The following is a 20,271-nucleotide window of genomic DNA, read 5'->3' on the forward strand; positions in this document are numbered from 1 at the left end:
GAAGATACAGAATCCCGTTGGCTTTATTAATTAAAATTTTCTTTTTCTAATTTTATGGATAAAATAATTTATCATTTTGAATAACTGACCAAAATTTGAATGTTGGAAGTAAAGTTAGATAATATGATAAACAGAAAAAGCAACATTTGATAGAGATTTATACCAATAAAACACCAACTCAGTAAACCATAACAAAGCTCAATCTTTGTTTACAAAACAAAGATTTTCAAACTGTGTATCTTGCTTAAAACTCAATATTTGATTTCAAATTTTGATAAAGCATTAAAGGTACCAATATTACCAATATTAACCATTCTAAACATTAAAATTGGAAAAATAAAATTTTAAATTTTGAGCTCAAATCGTGTCAAAATCCCTTTAATTTTAAGCCTCCCATCACTACAAATCATGTCGGTAAGTTTATATATTGTTTGATATCAAGATTTGGAAATAAAAAACCGTTTTTAATATAAAAATTTCAGAAATAATCCCTTTTCTACATTAGACATAATTATATAAGTTAAACATGTCTGTAGGTCAGATGATAATAGTTAAAACCCTACAGGCTAAATTGGATAGGAAACACATCCACCCACCCAAAAAAAACAACTAAAACACTACAGAAATTTTTTTTACTCTCTTCAAAAAGTATTGAAACAAATATATACATATATCAGCATTGGCAGGAATACCCAACAGATTGAACTAGTTTCTAGGGGTTAACAGGAATGGTACTTTGCAAATGTTTCATGCATAAGTTACAGAATTTTAGACAAGAATAATATAATACAAAGACTTTAAGTGGGCCTACATGAATGAGAAAGCTCTTCAAATGTGACAAGTTACATGTAACATTAATTTACGCATTAAAGTTTTCTAGAATGACATAAAAAGACCTTCATGGCAAAGCAAATTATCAAATTGAAAGACCAAAGATATTACATGTGTAATGCTCCCACTGCACATTTGCCTGTCATCACTGGGTTGTATGTCCAATAAAAGCCCACCAGAGTCCCTAATTATAAGAAATGATCTATAATTGAATGCATTTGGTTTTAGATAATATGGGACGGTTGCAAACGGAACTATATGTACGGGGATGATGTCATTCGGGGGTACTTAAGAGATTGAAAACTGCATCACAAAGCTTTTCTATGCGCTCTATTACATAATACTGATATTTAATTCTCACATTCTAAAATTTCGAAATTTCAAATTTTGACAAAATTAACGAAATGTTTGATCTTCTTGCAAAATCCGAGAGATAACTGAGGAGGACGTTTTCAATCGTCGCATTTCACAGCGTCAATTTATTCTAATCGCTATTTTGTTTTATCCTTGACAAAAAGGCAAATTAAGTTCGTGAGTAAAATAGCCCTATACTTAGAGTAAAACCCTGTGTAGCAATGCTCATCAAAGAGGACGATTTAGTCTATAACTGCGCAAATTTTATGTGAACACTAAAGTTCCATTGGACAGATTTGGCATTTAGGTCGCCTCCGCGCCATCTGCTTGTGAATAAACGGTCATTTTCAGCGAATATGTGAAGTGCAGTAATGAATTGTGAATTTTTTTTTACAATTGAACCCCGCGATATTTCTGATTTATGTAGAACTATGAAACCCTCATTGGCTCATTTACTGTCAACGATTCTTTAATTCAATGTATAATTATTTGTGAGTGGGATAATTCTCTAAACTATAGAATCTAAAATCATAATTATTCTCTCAAAATCAATGGGCTCCTGGCAGTACTAGCAAACGGTCCTCAAATTCGTCAGGAGATAGGTGCCAGGTACATGTCGAGTATGTATAAGTTGTTTTGTTTTTTTTTTTTTATTTTTTTTTTTAAAGGCTTATATGTTTTTGTTTTTTGTATTTTAGGTGGGTTTTTTTTTGCTTCTTGCTGTAAAATTAAAAAAAAACCCACCTCGATATAGATTTAAACAATATTCTTGGTAATGGCTTTTAATTGAGATATTCTTGTCACTTTTTAAAAAAATCTTTTGTTATAAAAAGGAACAATATAAATAATCGACCTTTTCGTTTTGGAAATTCGAGCTTTTGTTTGTTCGTTTGTTTGTTTTTTCGTCGTTGTTTTTTAAAGCCTTTTTGTACTAAGTTATAATTTTTTATTAAAACTAAAATAAATCAAATATTAAAATAAGATACGAAAATACATCGATTTTTTATTTTGAATAAACTTTAAAATCTTCCAATGAGTTAAATTCGCGATATAAAAGTATCTTGTTTGTAAAATCCACTTAATATATATAAACAATATCAAACCGATAATTACGCGTTTGTATTTGATAAGTGAATTGCTTGTGTGTAAAAGAATGGGCCACATTGTTGTTTTATCTTTATTGTAGAGGACACCGGTTAAAGGAAGCTGACAACTCGCTGTTTTCTATATACTTGTATATAAAGGAGCGATTACATTTAGACGCCTTATCAGTTTTTGAATCATCCGGGACTACGTTAACCTTACCTATATACCTACCATGTTACGCTGGGAGATGCTGGTCCTTTTCCTTTGGGGTTGTGTGGGGGTCCTTTGGGCCGCGAACACGACAAACGAAGCACCCACACGATCCGATAAAGAACGGTTGTTTTATTTGTCGACCATTTTCCAAAAGTACTCCACCGATGATAACGAAATACCACTGGATAACGTACAGAAGTTGCTGGCCAACCTTGGGCTCCCCGTCCCCGCGGGAGAGGGTTTTCTGTTGAACTCTGAGGGTGGAATTGCAGAGAATGACTCTCACTGCCACGACCTGGAGGCGGGGTGTCCGACCACTTCCACCCCTCTCGATCCATCTGATAGACACATCCACAAGAGGTCGGTGGCCACGAGTGATGCTCACTACAATCACGAAAAGGTGTCCTCTTTTGTTATTTGTTTACATTTTTAATTTTTTCCCCTTTAACCGCTAACAACCGCTTACAATTTTTTTTAATTTCAATTTAAGTGTGTGAAAAATTTAATTGAATGACATCAGAATCCTCGATGTACATATATGTGTTTTATTTTATCTCATAAGCAGTGCTTGAGCACAGTTGAATTGTTGAGAACCTACCATTTCCAAACCAAATCGTCCATTGGCAAAGAAGACTTCATGAACCTATGTCCCAGTCTGATTGTACATCTGGACAAAGAGGAATGCAAGAGCGACATAGAACCGCACATTCATAAAGAGGAAGTTGAAGGGAGGTCCTTGGGTTCGATTCCACTAAATGGTAAGGAGGCTATCAATTGCCATGCATGTAATATAATGGAGATGCAATTTTGGGCAGAGGAAAAATTATCAACATCCCTTGCTAAATTCCAGATTTGACTTTGCTACTACTAGTAATTAAGCTTAAGTTTTTCTCTGTACAAATGTGACTTGTTGGTGATAAAATTAAATTTCAAAATACTCATTTTACTGTACCTATCCACGTAGATGAAAGGTTAAAATTAAAGTTTAATCATTAAAGATTGCATTAAGCAGTATTTGTAGTTTTGTCCCAACTGTGTGTTTACCCAGGTCTTATACTAGTATTTACGGATATACTCCCTATGTTATTGCAGTGTGGGGGTACAGCGCCCTATCCATCCTCATCATAAGCCTGGTCGGGCTTCTCGGTGTGGCGGTAATTCCCATCATGCAAGGCCCGTTCTACAACCATTTACTTCAGTTCCTGGTGGCGCTTGCCGTCGGCGCTCTTTCCGGTGACGCAATGCTTCATTTAATTCCACATGTAAGTTATATATCTCCCATCCACCCTCTACAGTGTGTAAAAGCCTTATGCACCGAATTCTGAATTTCTTCACACTACACTAAGACACCATCTCTTTTTTCAACATGAGATGTCGCTACATACATGTATATTGTTGCGTACCTGAGGTCGGCGTTTACTCTTGGTGTTAAACTTAGTTCCTAACTTATATCGTATTTCTTTTTGCAATGGACCATTTAACAGTTTGCCTAATGTTTATCAGAGCACACCAGACAACTAAAGGTGTGTTATGGGGTTTTGTTTCATGAATTGTTCCTCGTCTAGCGTACGCAAACACTGCACATGCTGGTTTGAGGAAGAGAGGTGTAGCCGTATAACGGGTATTTTCTGCGGTATGTATACTTGCCGCCCCCCCCCCCCCCCCGAATTAGGATTTTTTGTTTTGCCTGTCAAGATTTTTTTGGATGAGTCCACCCCCCCCCCTTTCAAAAACGATGCTACGTGCCTGTTTTATACAGATGAACTTTTAGGTATAATACTTTATGATTTATTAGTTATGGACCTTATGTAACAGAACTTAATTATGAGTAAGAGTGACACGGTAAATTTATATAATTGGTCCAAAATTATCACTTGTTGTCCAATCACAAATGTCACACGATCTTCACCTTATTCGATGTTCACTTAATTGCTTTCTCCCGTCTTCATTTCCTTGTTTTTCAGTCTTTCTTAAATGGTAATGTAAGACAGTGTAGCATGTAGTATAGTATAACAAAGCAACAAATTTTCGATCCATTTGACCTGATGCCTGGCATTGTCTCCTATGAAATGGCAGAAATCAATTGACCAAAAAAAAAAGGAATAAAAAGAAAGGGCACTGTGGCAACGCACTTTGAAAAAAATTACGCATTTTGATTTTTGCTCAAAGTGCGTTAAATTTGTAACCAAATCAACGCACTTTTGAAAAAAAAATCGCTTGAATTAAGTACAAGATTTTTGTGTAGATGTATTTTTATTTTTTAACTTCATCTGATAAAATGCTGTTAAAATCAAATAAAGGACAACAGTAAGTTGTAATTCAGTGTCATCTTTTACCGAAGAATTGGTTTCATTGTCGCACTGTGATAGTACACATATTGTTATCAATCTACTTGATTAAAACAAAGTCTTGAATCAAAATCGTTTAGACTGTATGTGAACTATTGGGATATGCATAGTTAGGTTATCTTCTCCAATCCATATCAAAGTATGGTGTTCCAATTGGGCCACTTCGACCTTCGCACTTTCGCCTTTAGGTCGAAGATGCGAGAGTGCGAAGTTGCGAAGGCGAAAGTGCGAGAGTGCGACGGCGAAGGAGCGAAGATGCGACGGCACGCATGCGCTAGGCCATTGTGCTTACTATGAATGTTTATAAATATTTTATTGTGTATGTATGACATATATATATGTTTACCAGTGCTGGCTATGCCTAATCATTATATACTCCATATAAAATGTAATGTCCGCCATAATGCTTACATATGCACTTCCAGACTCCTGTCACTTACCAGCTGTCTGTTTACCGTGGATCAAACACAGTAACATTCTAATTTCATTATGCGACACTGCTTGCTGATGTATGGATCTAGAGGGGGAGGGGGTCCGCCCCCCGGAGAATTCAATATAAATAACTTCACACATGCAGTAAAGGGGAGAGAGGGTCCGGATCTCATTCCCCCGGAAAATTTAATTTTATTAATTATATATAATAAAATCTTCAAATTATGTCTCGGAACATAATTATCCACCCCCCCCCCCCTAGAAAAAGTTATAGATCTGCGTAGGCTGTTGAAAATAAATTCTAAAAAGTTCATCGTCTGCCTCAGATGTCCTTTTATACAGCTAAAATTGTCTTTAAACGATAGAGAGTTCCACAATTATTAAAGGCGAAGGCGAAAGTGCGAAGATGCGAAGGCGAGAGTGCGAAGTTGCGATGGCGAAGGTGCGATAGTAGTATCGCTTCTTCGCCTTCGCAACTTCGCACTTTCGCCGTCGCATCTTCGCACTTTCGCTCCTTCGCCGTCGTACCTTCGCACTTTCGCCGTCGCAACTTCGCACTCTCGCACCTCGACCTAAAGGCGAAAGTGCAAAGGTCGAAGTGGCCCCATCGGAACACCATATCAAAGCCATTCTTTTCTCGTGGATTTCAATCAAAATATACAGAAATATACAGTATAATGTATAAATTTTCATGTCTTAATTTTTGTTGCATCACCTCTGGGTGTCTTGTTATAGAAGAATCATCTCTTTCTCAGAGTAATCAAACCCATACTTATATTATAGTTTGTGGTCACTAAACACCATTATGTCAGTTAAATAATCATATTTTCATCTCAATTTTCATCTCCAAACTAACTCATCTTTATTATGCGAATGAATCAATGAAAATATCATTATAATCTTGAAAATATGAGTCATCATTTCCCATTGTTTGCAATATTGTATAATTTTTTAACTTTAAATTTTTACAACTGAAATAAAAGCTGTAACGACTGAAACCTTTGGCTTTTTAAATTTTTACAATTGAAATAAAAGCTGTAACGACTGAAACCTTTGGCTTTTTAAATTTTTACAATTGAAATAAAAGCTGTAACGACTGAAACCTTTGGCTTTTTACAAGTTTATATTTTCGACTGAAGTAAATAATAACAAAAATAATGTCTCACATTTTGGTTTCAGAAGTGTAAACTAAACATGTGAAGATTGAGAGGCTAGATTATGAAAGGATGCGTCAATCCAAACAACATACAGCGAGTGCGTAGTGCAAGTACATTGTAACAAGCATAAAGACCATAATTGTCAAACATCACTGACTCAGACTTTCGGATATCGACATACGAGCTTACTCATTTTCCCAACAAATGGATAATTATCAAGAGATATAAGGATAGGCTGGTCTGATCAGTTCAATTACTGAAAGAACCCGGATTTTTTAAAAATGCAAACGTCTTCCTAATTGTATAACAAACAATTTAGCTTAAGAGTCCTCCACACTTTTGGAAATAGTCCAAACAATTTTATAATAACATTTTCCTGGATTCTTTACCGATTTTGATATTTTACGTTTGAGAAAAGTGTCATGTTGTAAATTTTGTATTTACTGGCACCCGGTAAATTCAAAATTTACAACATGACAAAAGATTCGCTCACAAGCCCAATCTTCTGCATTCCATAAATGCATGCATTCAACTTGAAAAATTGGGGGGGGGGGGGGTGAACTTTTTATAAAAAAAAAAATTGTAATTGATAAACACAAAGTCCGAGCTGTGGATCAGTAGGCCAAAGCTATACTTATTGTACCACAGAGTCAAGCAGCTATATTTGGTGATATTAGAAGTCACGTGGTGAGGAGGGTTCAATGAATCCTATTACACAGACAGATTCACGTTTAATAGCCGATAAGTTTAATCAATTTGAAGAAAAACTTATTTGAACGGTAAAGGTACATCCAAAGATTCTCACCTTAGAGAGATGCCTTTTGAAAGATACACCTCTTTAATATATAAAAATATCTTTTCGGAGTATATATGACATAAAAAGAAAGCTGTGTCGTTTTAAAAATAAAAATCTATTTTGAATGTAGATGTCGATTGCAAAATTTGAAGAAAAAAAAGACTCGAATTACTGTTACTTTTAATGGAGCATTGCTTTTAAAAGAGCACTTTTTAAAAAAATGAATTTGTGTAAAAAGGAACGATTGCACTGCCAGGCAAAAATATAGAATTCTTCTAGCTGCTTCATGGTCATGCACGCGCAAAGGACTTTATACACATGCCATCATGATTTCATTTACTAGTTACATATTTCAAATATTATCATCAAATTACCCCTTATTTTATTCCTCCCCCAATCCCATTGATACCATTTTTATGCAATCTAAATTTTTGACATATTATACTCTGGATAATTTTACAACGGTTTTCATGCTTCATTGTATAAAGGGATGATTAAGAGTGTGATGAAACTCATGCATGGATAAATTTTTTATTATATATATTTTGTATATTATTATACAATTATTTAATGCTTGAGCGGTCAATAGACCCGAATATTTTTTCATTGCAATGGATGCAATGCGAGGCCAATATTTTTCCCTTGGTGCAGGGAACAGCTCAGTAGGATCTATTGCCCAAGGCCAACGGCCGAGGGCAATAGATCATACTGAGCTGTTCCCTGCACCAAGGGAAAAATATTCGGTTTTATTACCTAATCAAAGGGATTTTGTTGTTATATTACAAATTGAATATTTGCGTCTATTTTGAACTGCCGGTCAATAGACTGCGATCTATTAGACCGCCGGTCAATAGACTTCGATCTATTGGACCGCCGGTCAATAGACTGCGATCTATTGGACCGGCAACGTATATCAGACGCGGGTATGTTAATGTTACATCCTTTCGATAGTTCTCAAGGAATGTATATTCCTTTACATTGACGCTGTTTTTAGTGCTTGGTGAAACCAAATACAATGTTATCAAAATGGAGTATCAAATAATCAACAGTTTTAAAGCCTCATATAAGGTAAACGACTATTTAAAATCTAATGGGTTGAAAACCACCTTCTTTGTCTAAACTAATATTAAATTGAGATGCTGTAATGCATGCAACTGGTTTTGTGCATGTAAAAGAGGAAAAAAAATCTTAGTATATTGCATAATGGCACGAAAACCACCTACAATATGCAAATTGTAAACCCCGAAAACTAAAAAAGGAATTAGGTAATAAAACAATTATTTAATGCTTGAACAGTCAATAGACCAGAATTTTTTCCCTTGGTGCAGGGAACAGCTCAGTATAATCTATTGCCCTCGGCCGTTGGCCTCGGGCAATAGATCATACTGATCTGTTCCCTGCACCTCGGGAAAAATATTCTGGTCTATTGACTGCTCAAGCATTAAATAATTGTATACTATTGACTGTTCGGGCATTAGACTATTGTTTTATTACCTTATTCCGTTTTTAGTATTTCAAAAGATAAATTTTATGAACAATAGTAAAATAAACATAGTAAAGTTATCTTTTAATCTTGTAGCAATTAAACTTTTTCTAAAATACGTTGCTGGTCCCATAAATCGCAGTCTATTGACCGGCAGTTCAATAGATCACTTTCAAATCTGAATACACATACAATATAGACGAAAATATTTAATCTGTAATAAAACAACAAAATCTCTTTGATTAGGTAATAAAAGGATATATTTACATCTACCAAGTATTATTCCCTCTATTTCTTACGGAAACTTATAGTTAATTCATAGCTCTATAGAAACAGCCAGACTGAAATCTACACGCCCCGTTTATCGATTGGTCGAAATCTACAGCGGCTGAAACTGACAAGAAAGTGACAGGACTGAAATTGACACTCCCTGTTTATCGATTGGTCGAGATCTACACTACCTAAGAAAAATCACAAACGGCACGAAATAATAATGATGATGTCAGACTCAAAGTCTCACAGGAGACGATTTGGCTGTTTCTTTTAGCTAACGTACTAATGTACATTAACAGTAATTTAGTGAATTTTACTTTCTTTATACGCTCAATTTATTAATTAGTTAAAAGAAAGATGTTAATATAAACAATAAAATGCTTTCTTTGATGATTCATGTTGGTTATGAAGGTAATGATCATTGCAGAAAAAATTTACATAACCCGCTAAAATAACGCTGGTTATGTATTTTTTCTGCAATGTTGCTACCGTCATATCCTGAATGAATCATTAAAGAAAGCATTTTATTGTTTAAATATTTACATTTACAGAGTGTAAATCATTTTTTTCTTAAGGAAATTGAAAGTTAATTCAAAGCTCAATAGAAACAGCCAGACTGAAATCTACACGCCCCTTTATCGATTGGTCGAAACCTACAGCGGCCTATGAAAATCACGGACTGCACCAAACAATCATGATGATGCCAGACTCAAAGTCTCACAGGAGACGATTTGGCTGTTTATTTTAGCTAACGTACTGATGTACATTTACAGTAATTAAGTGAATTTTACTTACTTTTTACAATCAATATTATTCAGTTAAAGAAAGATGTAAATATAAACAATAAAATGGTTTCTTTGATGATTCATGCGGGTTATAAAGGTAGCATTCATTGCAGAAAAAATTTACATAACCCGCTTGCGCGAGTTATGTACGATGGTATTTTTTCTTCAATGTCGCCACCTTCATACCCCGCATGAATCACCAAAGGAAGTATTTTATTGTTTAAAGCAATATGAGCTGCAATTTTCATGATTAAATTTTTTTTAACGAAAATGTTATTTTCTAATAAAATGACAAAAATATCATTGTTTTTAAATTTCTTTTCGCCAAATTTTTGTGAAAAGGGCCGTTAAGGAGCCTTAATTGGAGCAAAATTGAATTATTGTCGTCCTGTACAAAAATTGATTTGCTATATGTTCCTCAGAAGAGATATCTTTCCTCTGACAAAAAATCATGATTTTTTCCATCCTTATGTATCAAAAGTTTAAGTTACATGCAGACTTAGCATACTAGCAGGTTTATACAGCAAAATGAAATTCTAAAAAAATACAGCTCATATTGCTTTAAATACTTATAGGAAACCCACGACACACTTCAACTTCGCGCTTACAAATAAAATTGCTGACCAACTCCTGGAATTTTATCTCGTTCTCGTGAATAATTAACGCCCTATTATATTCCGACTGGCTCTTTAATTTTATTCTTTCGTTAAAGAAACATTGTTAATTGCGTGATGTCGTTGATACTTTCGCATCCATCTATAAACAATATGCATGTTTTCAGATACCTCATGTTATGCTTAAAAACAAATACAAGACTGGGTACTATGAACCTAAAATGTAAACAATTAGGACATTATACTGTTTTCCGAAATTTAGGCCAAATGTCGGTTTTTGAAGTGCTCTTTTCCAGCACATATACACTGTCTTATTGATGGTGCGGTGAGTTTTAAGGACACATGCAGGTCCGGGGGCGAATGATATGCATATTGTATACAATACTTTTACATTTCCTAATAATTGAAAGCTTAATGTAAACAGGTTGTAATTTGTTATGATCAAAATCCCTGTCTCTTTGAGGCGATTTGCACTTTCCTTTTCTTTAGGGTACAGCTTCCGTTTTTTATGCAAACCAAGGAGTGTTAATTCCGTTTAATTACACACAACAGAACAATCCTAGCCCCTGTCGTTAACTTTTTTTGTTAATTTATAATGTACTGCCTCGTATGTTTATGATTTTCTCGACATCACTTCCCCCGTATCAATACCAATTCATCTTATTCATAATCATCCTTAGTCTCTATAGCTTTCCCGGGTGTTCGATTTCAATTCTTCATTCACTCAAAACCAGGTCAATGGAATATGAGGTCCATGTATACAATTAGATACAAATACAGAAAAGTATCACAAGAACATGTAAATAATTTAAAAATATATGAGGAAAGTAGGCAGTAAGGTAAATTCTTTGAAAATTGTTAAAGACACCGATAAAAAAATCACTGAAACATGCTATTATCAAAGAATCGGAACGTTGTTCAAGAAATCTTTTAAAATGGGCCGGGGTACCTGTAAACTGCAATACGAAATCGACTCGAAACGAAACCGAACGAAACGAAACGAAACCAACGAAACGGAATTAAACATTACTAAAAATCAATTATGACTATATAAAAGTGAAAATAAAATTTTGAACCATAACAATAATTGCAAAAATTATATTATAATATATTCAACTGATGTACATCCCAATTTATTTTATGCTTCTAACCGGTTTCATTTAAGATATAGTCTGCCGTTTTGAGAGAGAGGGAGAGAGAGAGAGAGAGAGAGATTATTATATAATTTTTGTAATAACCGGGTAAGCGGCTTAAAGGGGCATGGTCACGAGTTTTTTTTCAAAAATGTATTTTTTCCGTTTTTACTGTTTACAATGCTTCAGTAAGTCATTTCTAATAGTCAATCAAAGTTTTATTGTCGGTCGTCAAGTTATAAGCAAGATACGGAGCTCACTGTTCTTTGTTATGTAAACAAAGCTCAGATAATTTTTTGGTTTACATTTTTAAAATTTCATTTTTAGACCTAAAATGAATGTGACAAACGCTAGCAACTGTTTTTTTATGATCAAAACAAATAAGCAAAATAGAAAAATCAGAAGAATTTACAACGGCAATCTGAAACAAACATGCTGATTCATTTATGGTTTAAAATTTTATTTCAAAGAATTTATTTTCACATTTATGAAGTCATAATTCATTTTTAGTTTTGCTTAATTCGTTTTATTTGGTTTGGTTTGGTTTCGTTCGGTTTCGTTTCGATTTCGTCTCGCACTTTACAGGTATCCTTTAAATTGTTAGACATATTCTTTAATAATTAATTAAGTTAAAATAAAATATTTACATTCACTTTCTTTCCCTCTATTAAATTGCACTAGTTGATATAAGTGATATTTACGCATAACACAGAAGACCCAATCACCAAATATAGTGCGTATGAATACATTCAGTATTCCTTCAGTATTTCTCGAAGAACATGAACTGACTCTTCTCGCAACTTCAAACCGGATCTCGACCTGATATTATACTTACGCTGATTATTATTTCATTGATGTAAATATATTTTGACGGTTAAATGAATTCAATTTATTAATTTCTTAGTATTCCAAAAGTAATTTCGTTAAATTACAGAAAGAAAACTAAAATTGTGTTATTAGAAACGTAATTCGGCTATTCCAATGGCTCTTCCGTTAATTTCGCTTTATTCGTTGAATAAGACAGAGCTTTTTAAAAATAATTCATATTTGCGGGAAGGTAATAAATGTTTAAAAACGTAAATATAAGCATTGAATCATTATTTTTTGCAAGATGTGGTCTCATAATCTGGTACAAACTTCTTAAAAGTGGAATAAATGGTAAATGTTTTACATACATAAAAAACATGTACAAAGGTATAAAATCAAAAATACGTATTAATGGTTTTTCATCTGATCTTTTTACTTGTAATGTCGGTGTACGACAAGGAGAAAGTTTATCTCCATTCTTGTTTTCCTTGTATATAAATGATCTAGAAGATTATTTGTTAGATAAAAACATAACTGGACTGTCTACAATTACTGAGGGAATTGAAAAGGAACTTTTTTTATATTTAAAAATGTTTATCCTGTTTTATGCAGACGATACTGTTATTTTAGCTGAGTCTGCAAACGATTTACAGTTTGCCCTTAATGAATTCTATAGATACTGTGATACGTGGAAACTTACTGTTAATATTTGTAAAACAAAAATTGTTGTATTTTCTAAAGGTCGTCAACCCAAATATGTCTTTTCATATAATGGTTTACCTATTGAAATAGTTAAGGAATTTAATTATCTCGGTGTAATTTTCTCAAGAACAGGTTCATTTTTCAAAGCAAAAAAACGGCTATGTGAGCAAGCACAGAAATCAATGCAGGGAGTTATAAGGAAGATAAAAACTTTTAATTTACCTATTGATTGTCAATTGGCTTTATTTGATAAAATTGTTGTACCAGTTTTATTGTATGCATGCGAAGTTTGGGGTTATGAAAATATTGAGATTATTGAACGTGTCCATTTAAAATATTTGAAACATATACTTAATCTGAAAAGTTGTACACCTAGTTACATGGTATATGGTGAAACTAGACGATTTCCTCTGTATATAACCATTTTTACTAGAATGATTTCATTCTGGGCCAACATAATCAATAGCAGTGAAAACAAGTTAAGCAAAATCATATATATGTATGTACGTATTCTTTTTGATAAGGGACAAATATTAAATCCATGGATATGCTCTTTAAAAAATGTTTTAGATAAATGCGGGCTTTCAAATTTATGGTGTGATCATGAATCGTACCATTATAACTCCAGTTGGATTAAGACAACTATTAACCAAAGGTTAAGAGATCAATTTTTACAAAAATGGCATAACGATATTCAGAATCGACTAAGGGTGTTATATATAGAATTTATAAAACAAATTTTGAATGTGAACGCTACTTACTCTTGTTACCCAGTAAATTTAGAAAAATATTAGTTAAGTTTAGAACTACAAATCATCATCTTCCGGTTGAAATAGGAAGGTGGGGTATTGTTGAAAGAAGTAAACGTTATTGTAATTTGTGTAATTGTAACAAAATTGGTGATGAATTTCATGTTATATTAGAATGCAAGGCATTAAGTAAATTACGAAGTCAGTTTTTAGATACATATTACTGTTCTTCTCCTAACACTAAAAAGTTTTTATGAAATCATGTCTTCAGTCGATTATATCACATTAAGAAAACTGTGTTTCTTTATTTCAAAAATTAATCATATTGTTCGTTCACCCCACTTACTTTCTTGAACTTTACAACTATACTGTATATATGTAAATATGTTTGTTCTTCTTATGTATCTCTTGTACTATTATATGGTGTTGGGTGAAATAAACTGAACTGAACTGAACTGAACTGAACATAACTGCAACGGTGTGTGCAAACAAATTATCATAACACGCTAGCATTGACACCCCGAGGAAACCATTGTCAACCGACGCGAAGCAGAGGTTGACAATGGTTTTCGAGGGGTGTCAATGCGCGTTATTCAATTTGTATGCACACACCGTTGCAGTTATGAGACCACATCTTTCAAAAAAATAATGATTCAATGCTTAAATAAAATAAAAAAATTACAAGTGAAAAATCAAATTCTTTAAAAATGTTATGGCTTTATTAGACGTGTTTTTCGTTGTCAGTCTCGTTTACGAAGACAATTGTTTGATTATAAATAATATCGATGTAACGCGTTTTTCATATACATAAAATTAGAATGTGTATTATTTTGAATATACAACTATCTGCTCAGTAAACTAGAAATTATCAAAAATTAACAACATTTTAGACTAACAACATAATTGAATATTACTACAGTCGTATGAAGCCACAGTATGCAGCCCTCAAAGCTCACTCAAAATAGAGAAGGATCTAGTACGTTTTAGCCATTATTTACGACGACGACAACAATATTAGAATGACGCCATTGGTGTGGTTTTTTATTCATATGTACCAACCCTTCGTTAATTTATTTTTTTTCCCTTTAAAGGCACTAGCTGGGGGTCATGAGGAACATGGCGAGGAGGAGGCAGCCCCAGGAGAAGCACTAACTGATGAACAAATGAACGTGTTCAAAGGACTGACGGCTCTCGTCGGCATCTTCATCTTCTTTTTCATCGAAAGAGTGATGACCATCATCACAGATATTAAAAGAAAGCGAAGAGAAGTATGTATTGGTTTCATATAATCAGTCGAATCAATGTTATAATACTTATTAAGTAACAAAACCTGTGAATTTTATTTTTGCTATTCGAATTTTAGACGGAAAAAATTATTGGCATCTAACATAGTAAGCGAAAATCCATATATATATGTATACGCGAATACCTTTTTCGCGTATATTAAGTTATTTACAACAACGTGCGTAAACTTTATTGTCAAGTTTATTTAAGAACATCTTTAAAATTATAAAATGAAAGATAAGCCGTGTTCAAATTCTTCAACCTATAAATTTAAATTTAAACAAAATTGCAGGAAGAGCATTATAAACATCAATTGGAACTGGCGGCTAAACTTGGTGAGGATGAAATCGAACAGATCAAAAAGGCCCACGAACTGGCGCATGTCTACAACCACGAACACGACTGTGAATCGCTCAACTGGGGGATCCACCCTGGAAACCGAGGTCAGCTGACCCCGCCGTTTTACAATTGATTCATCATAAAAAAAAACCCTGTAGTTTCATTTTTTTTCGTACACATTTTTGTGGATTTCGGTGTTGAGTTGATCTATAAAGGGAAATATTCAAATTTAAAAGCTAAATATGAGTATATTAATTTTTTCAGCACTAAAAAGTTTAAAGCCGAAATATTTTAATTTTTCGACACTGAATACATGTAGTTATTTTCAAATAACAAATCATTAAAAAATTAACGTAGATCTGATGGGCATTTTGTTGACCACCGGATTCTTTAACGGTGAAATAAATAAAAACCAATGAATAAAATTATTAACTGCAGGTTTTACAAAGTTCACGAAATATAATGAAACTATAGCATAGCTTTTATTTGAATGCATTTGATAAACACTTTTTCGCCATTTTAAAGCATTGGAACTCTTCGCCGAGGAAGCAAACAAGGAAAAGCATGAGGACGAGGTTCTTATGAAGAAGATTGAAGACAAAAAGAGACTGGACCGGAAGGACTCCAAATCAACTAAATCCCGGAAACTGAGCCGCTCCCACAGTCACTCGCATTCCCACAATGCCGGAATTCCAAAGGACGTGGCAGCAGTTGCATGGATGGTGATCCTTGGGGATGGGATCCATAACTTCTGTGACGGCCTGGCCATTGGCTCGGCCTTCGCCGCTTCCATCACAGGGGGCATTAGTACCACCATAGCTGTGTTCTGTCATGAACTGCCTCATGAAATTGGTACATGTTACTTTTATTTCCATTTTGGCATCATTGGAATGAATTTCAATGTTTAACAAGTACATGTATATGGAATGCAAAATATTTTGTCAAAAAATGCATACTATTTATTGCTCAATTACGTTATTTTTGTTTTTGTTTATAGTGGTTCAATCAAACGTATATGGTGTTAACAGACAATTTAGTTTAAAATGTGTTCTCTTCCATAAACAGAGCGAAACGTTATGTACATGTAGCTCACTAGCATTATGATCATTAATTCAATGATAAAATTCAACCAAGGCGATAATTTTTCTAAATGCAGTTCGAGCACGAACAATATATTAAAGATGTTTTCTTTTCTTTTTAAGGGGATTTTGCCGTTTTGCTGAAGGCGGGAATGAGGCCGAAGCAGGCGATCGTGTATAACGTGGTGTCGTCTGTGTTGGCGTTCTGTGGAATGCTTATTGGGGTCATGCTTGGAAACATTGAGTCTGCTAGTCTCTGGATCTTCACAGTGGTCGGCGGCATGTTCCTCTATGTGTCGCTGGTCGACATGGTAATTCCGGGGGGAAAAATATTAAACTACTCCTTGCTAACTGTGTAGAGATACATGAACATTTGTTAAGGAGGCTGGGTGGTTAACAAAGTTGCCATCAGCTCTAACTTTTATTTCAAATATGAATTTTTATGCTAAAAACAATTATATAGTCAAGAAAAACTCCGTATATTTTAGCGTTAAAATATAACATTTTCTATATTTCTATACAGAGCTCTTCTCTATAGGAGATCAATAAAGTCTATAAAAAATGGCTACAACCGTCTTGTCCTCGCATAGTTTTCTTTTTGTTTATTGACGATTTTAAATTTTGTAAATATTTAGTTTTGTAACTGCTTGAAATGACCAATGGTGTTTCTTCTGTTACGTCTCGATTGAATAGTATATCCTATAGTTTTAGTTTATTTCTATGCAAGAGAAGGTGGAGGGAAAAATTTGATCCAATATAATTGTTTATTCTGTTAAAAAATGATTCATTTATATTTTACTACATGCACCTTAAATATTTTTTATACATGTTATTTCATGAAAATATGTCTTTGGTAACTTTAAAATTGTTGTTCCAGCTGCCTGAGATGATGTCGGTTGACTCCAGAGACGGCGAGAATCCATTCTTCCACTTGGTGTTCCAGGCTTGTGGCATGTTTCTTGGGATAGGAATCATGCTTATCATCGCCATGTACGAGGACAAGATGAAAACCATGATGGAACTTTAAAACAGAAATCTACAAACCCAGAAAAAAACCCAGCAATGTACAAACCAACTAAAGGTCTGCGCCACCGATTACTGCCACGATGGATGACTGACAATACTCAAAAAACCTTTCACGCTATTATTGTTAAGTTTGTTCTTATCATTTTTGCATAATGAATCTATGTGTGATACTGTGTCTTTGATGCAATGAAATCCTCTTTGCTTTCTTAGCTGTGCTCCCGTTACAATGATATAGATTAAAATGCATAACAGTCCTGCATGGGTCCAACCCCCCCCCCCCCCGGAAATTTCAAATTTCTTAAATATATACATTGTACAGTTATACCGAGAATATGCCTTGCTCCGTCCGCCCCGCCCCGGCAAACTCAAATACCCCCTCTCCCGGAAAAAAATTGCTTGATCTGCGCATGGCTATAATTAATGTGCAACTTGTTGGACATTTCAGTGTGTTGAACAATTTTTGTGAGGCGTTACGTATACTAGTAACTTGGTTTTTTTTGTCGAAAGAAGTAAACAAGGAAAATGATAACAACATTGGTTCTTTTCAGTACGTAGCAGCTTTTAGGACCGTATGGTTGAACATTTTTTGCAAGTCTTATCATAACAGATTATAGGCGAAAATCATTTTCTAATGTATAGATTTTAAAGCGCCTTGTCATTATTGTATATCTGAATAGATTGATTTGTCGTATTTATTATTTTATTGTCATGTCCTTAAAGTTGCAGCTAGTTGTCAATTTGTTTATCAAACTGTTTGTTTGATTGTTTAAAGTTTATATCGCAGAAAATTCATCTGACGAACAATGCAAGAGTGATTTGATTGTAAATACAAGCTTGTGGAGTACATAAGTTTTACAACTGCATGCATGTCTGAATATCATTTCAAAAATGATATGCAAATTTTAAAAAATGCTTATTATTTTGTTCATTTATATGAATGTTTTTCTCCCCTTTTGTACATATTTACGTGTACCGGTACATATAGAGATATTTAATAAATGATATATTCATGATGTTTATCAATAAACTGCAAGATATATATATACAGCTTTTATTTTTATTTTTATTTATGGATCACACTGTTAGTGATTACAGGTATTTGGCCAGGATAGCAATGGCATTGTGTCACACTTGAACGTCCATATAATTCTAAAAACGGTTCTCTCCTACAGGATGAGGACAAGGCATCTAATAAACTACATACTGCACGAGCGAACCATGTTTTTGTTAGAATTAACATATGAGCGTTCAGGTGTGGTGCAGTACCATTGCTATCCTGGGCCAAATACCTGTAAAGTAGTCCAATGATTTCCAACTGGGTCCGTCACACGTTTCTGAAAGCTTATGCATGCATTTGTAAACAACTGCAAGGTTTGTATCATCTTCAAATGTTTATATCAATTAATACATGGATAAGATCTTATCGTCGTTCGTTGTGTCAAGAGCTGTATTGCCATGTTGTGAAATTTTTATGTACAGGGTGGCAGCAAAATTCTAAATTTAAAAACAAAATAGTAAATTTCTTTTTAATTGTCACTCGGTAAATTCAAAATTTACAACATGACAGTATGAGCACAATCTATTTTTCTAAGAAGCAGGAAGATAACACTTAGTGGATGTAAATACAATAAAATCGCCATGACCCTTTGGCCTCTTTACTGTATTCTAATCACTGTTTTTATGAGTACACAGAGTTTAAGAACAAACTTGAAAAAAAAATGAGTATAATGGCGTTAATGAATCGGTGATTTGCCCGGTTATAATATAGAAGTGTTTTGTTTGAGAATAGACATAGACCTGACCTGGAATGAGGCTAATGTCACCGGACAGTGAGATTTGTTTACCCGTGACCAGAAAAAGGGGTAAAGTACTTGATGATACTGCGCGCAAACACACAGAGAGAGAGAGAGAGAGAGAGAGAGAGAGAGAGAGAGAGAGAGAGAGAGAGAGAGAGAGAGAAGGTGCGTGTGTGTGTTTCTTACTTTATTATTAATTTTAAAATTTTTTTTTTGTATACTGGCGTCTTAGTGATAGAATGAAAATTTCATTATTATTAAACTCAATATTTCAGACCCAAATATGGGAAATATTTGAGAGCGGCCTTTATGAACATTCTTTTATTGTCGTGTCTACTCTTTTAATTTACTGGAGCGAAAATACAATAGAACCAATTTGAAAGTTTTCGCTTTGTCGACTTGTCTGTGGATTTTTTTTTTGCTCGCAGAAGGCGACAAAAGGGAATTAAACCCAAGTTTGAACATACGACCTAGACAGTATTCGTGTTCTCCTGTTAAAGCCCAGGCACAAGGGGACCAGCTCCGTAAAAAAAAAAAAAAAAAAAAAAAAAAAAAAAAAAAAAAAAAAAAAAAAACCCACCTAGAATTAAGTGTTCGATGGGGTAGTGTACTATACTGACCTGTAACTTCAATTTCATTGTTCTGCATTTCCTTATTTTCACTTCAATTTTTTATATTGGTCCCACAAAAGTGGAGGGGGACTCCATGATAATTCACCTTTTTATATGTAAATTAATCAGTGGCGTCGGAAGCAAATTGGAAAGTGGGGGGCTAGACTAATCCTCAGAAATCTTTACAAGCAAAAAAGACCCCCAAAATCATGAATATCCTAATCCGGGGGGGGGGGGGGGGGGGGGAGGGGAGTATACCTATAGTTCCAAAAAAAAATTCTTACCTACCAAAATTTTTTTTCCCGAAATCATTAAATTTCCTAATCCGTGGTGGTGGTGGGGGGGGGGGGGGGTGGGGTGGCTGTTGTACCAA

At 34.2% G+C, this 20,271-nt stretch overlaps 1 protein-coding gene across 2 annotated transcripts; it reads left to right on the forward strand.

Annotated features, from left to right (window-relative positions):
* The first annotated feature begins 1,786 nt into the window (after positions 1-1,786).
* LOC128161605 (zinc transporter ZIP10-like) lies at positions 1,787-18,532 on the forward strand. 2 transcript variants are annotated; one of them, XM_052824921.1, is made up of 9 exons: positions 1,787-1,805; positions 2,372-2,884; positions 3,047-3,242; positions 3,577-3,746; positions 14,855-15,031; positions 15,340-15,490; positions 15,912-16,238; positions 16,589-16,776; positions 17,343-18,532. In XM_052824921.1, the coding sequence occupies exons 2-9, from the start codon at positions 2,504-2,506 to the stop codon at positions 17,490-17,492; spliced, it is 1,740 nt and encodes a 579-aa protein (XP_052680881.1). In that variant the 5' UTR covers positions 1,787-1,805; positions 2,372-2,503; the 3' UTR covers positions 17,493-18,532. The 2 variants fall into 2 exon arrangements, with proteins under 2 accessions (XP_052680881.1, XP_052680888.1); XM_052824928.1 differs by having other exon boundaries at positions 1,790-1,805; positions 3,050-3,242.
* Positions 18,533-20,271: the final 1,739 nt, after the last annotated feature.

The sequence above is a fragment of the Crassostrea angulata genome, chromosome 1, assembly GCF_025612915.1.
Source record: "Crassostrea angulata isolate pt1a10 chromosome 1, ASM2561291v2, whole genome shotgun sequence".
NCBI classification, from domain to species: Eukaryota; Metazoa; Mollusca; class Bivalvia; order Ostreida; family Ostreidae; genus Magallana; species Magallana angulata.

Bases quoted from the DNA above. Each gene is read 5' to 3' on its own strand.
- LOC128161605 (XM_052824921.1), top strand. From the start codon at position 2,504: ATGTTACGCTGGGAGATGCTGGTCCTTTTCCTTTGGGGTTGTGTGGGG. The intron at 3,243-3,576 runs GTAAGGAGGCTA...ATGTTATTGCAG, and splicing joins GGGTTCGATTCCACTAAATG to TGTGGGGGTACAGCGCCCTA. The intron at 16,777-17,342 runs GTAATTCCGGGG...TTGTTGTTCCAG, and splicing joins ATGTGTCGCTGGTCGACATG to CTGCCTGAGATGATGTCGGT.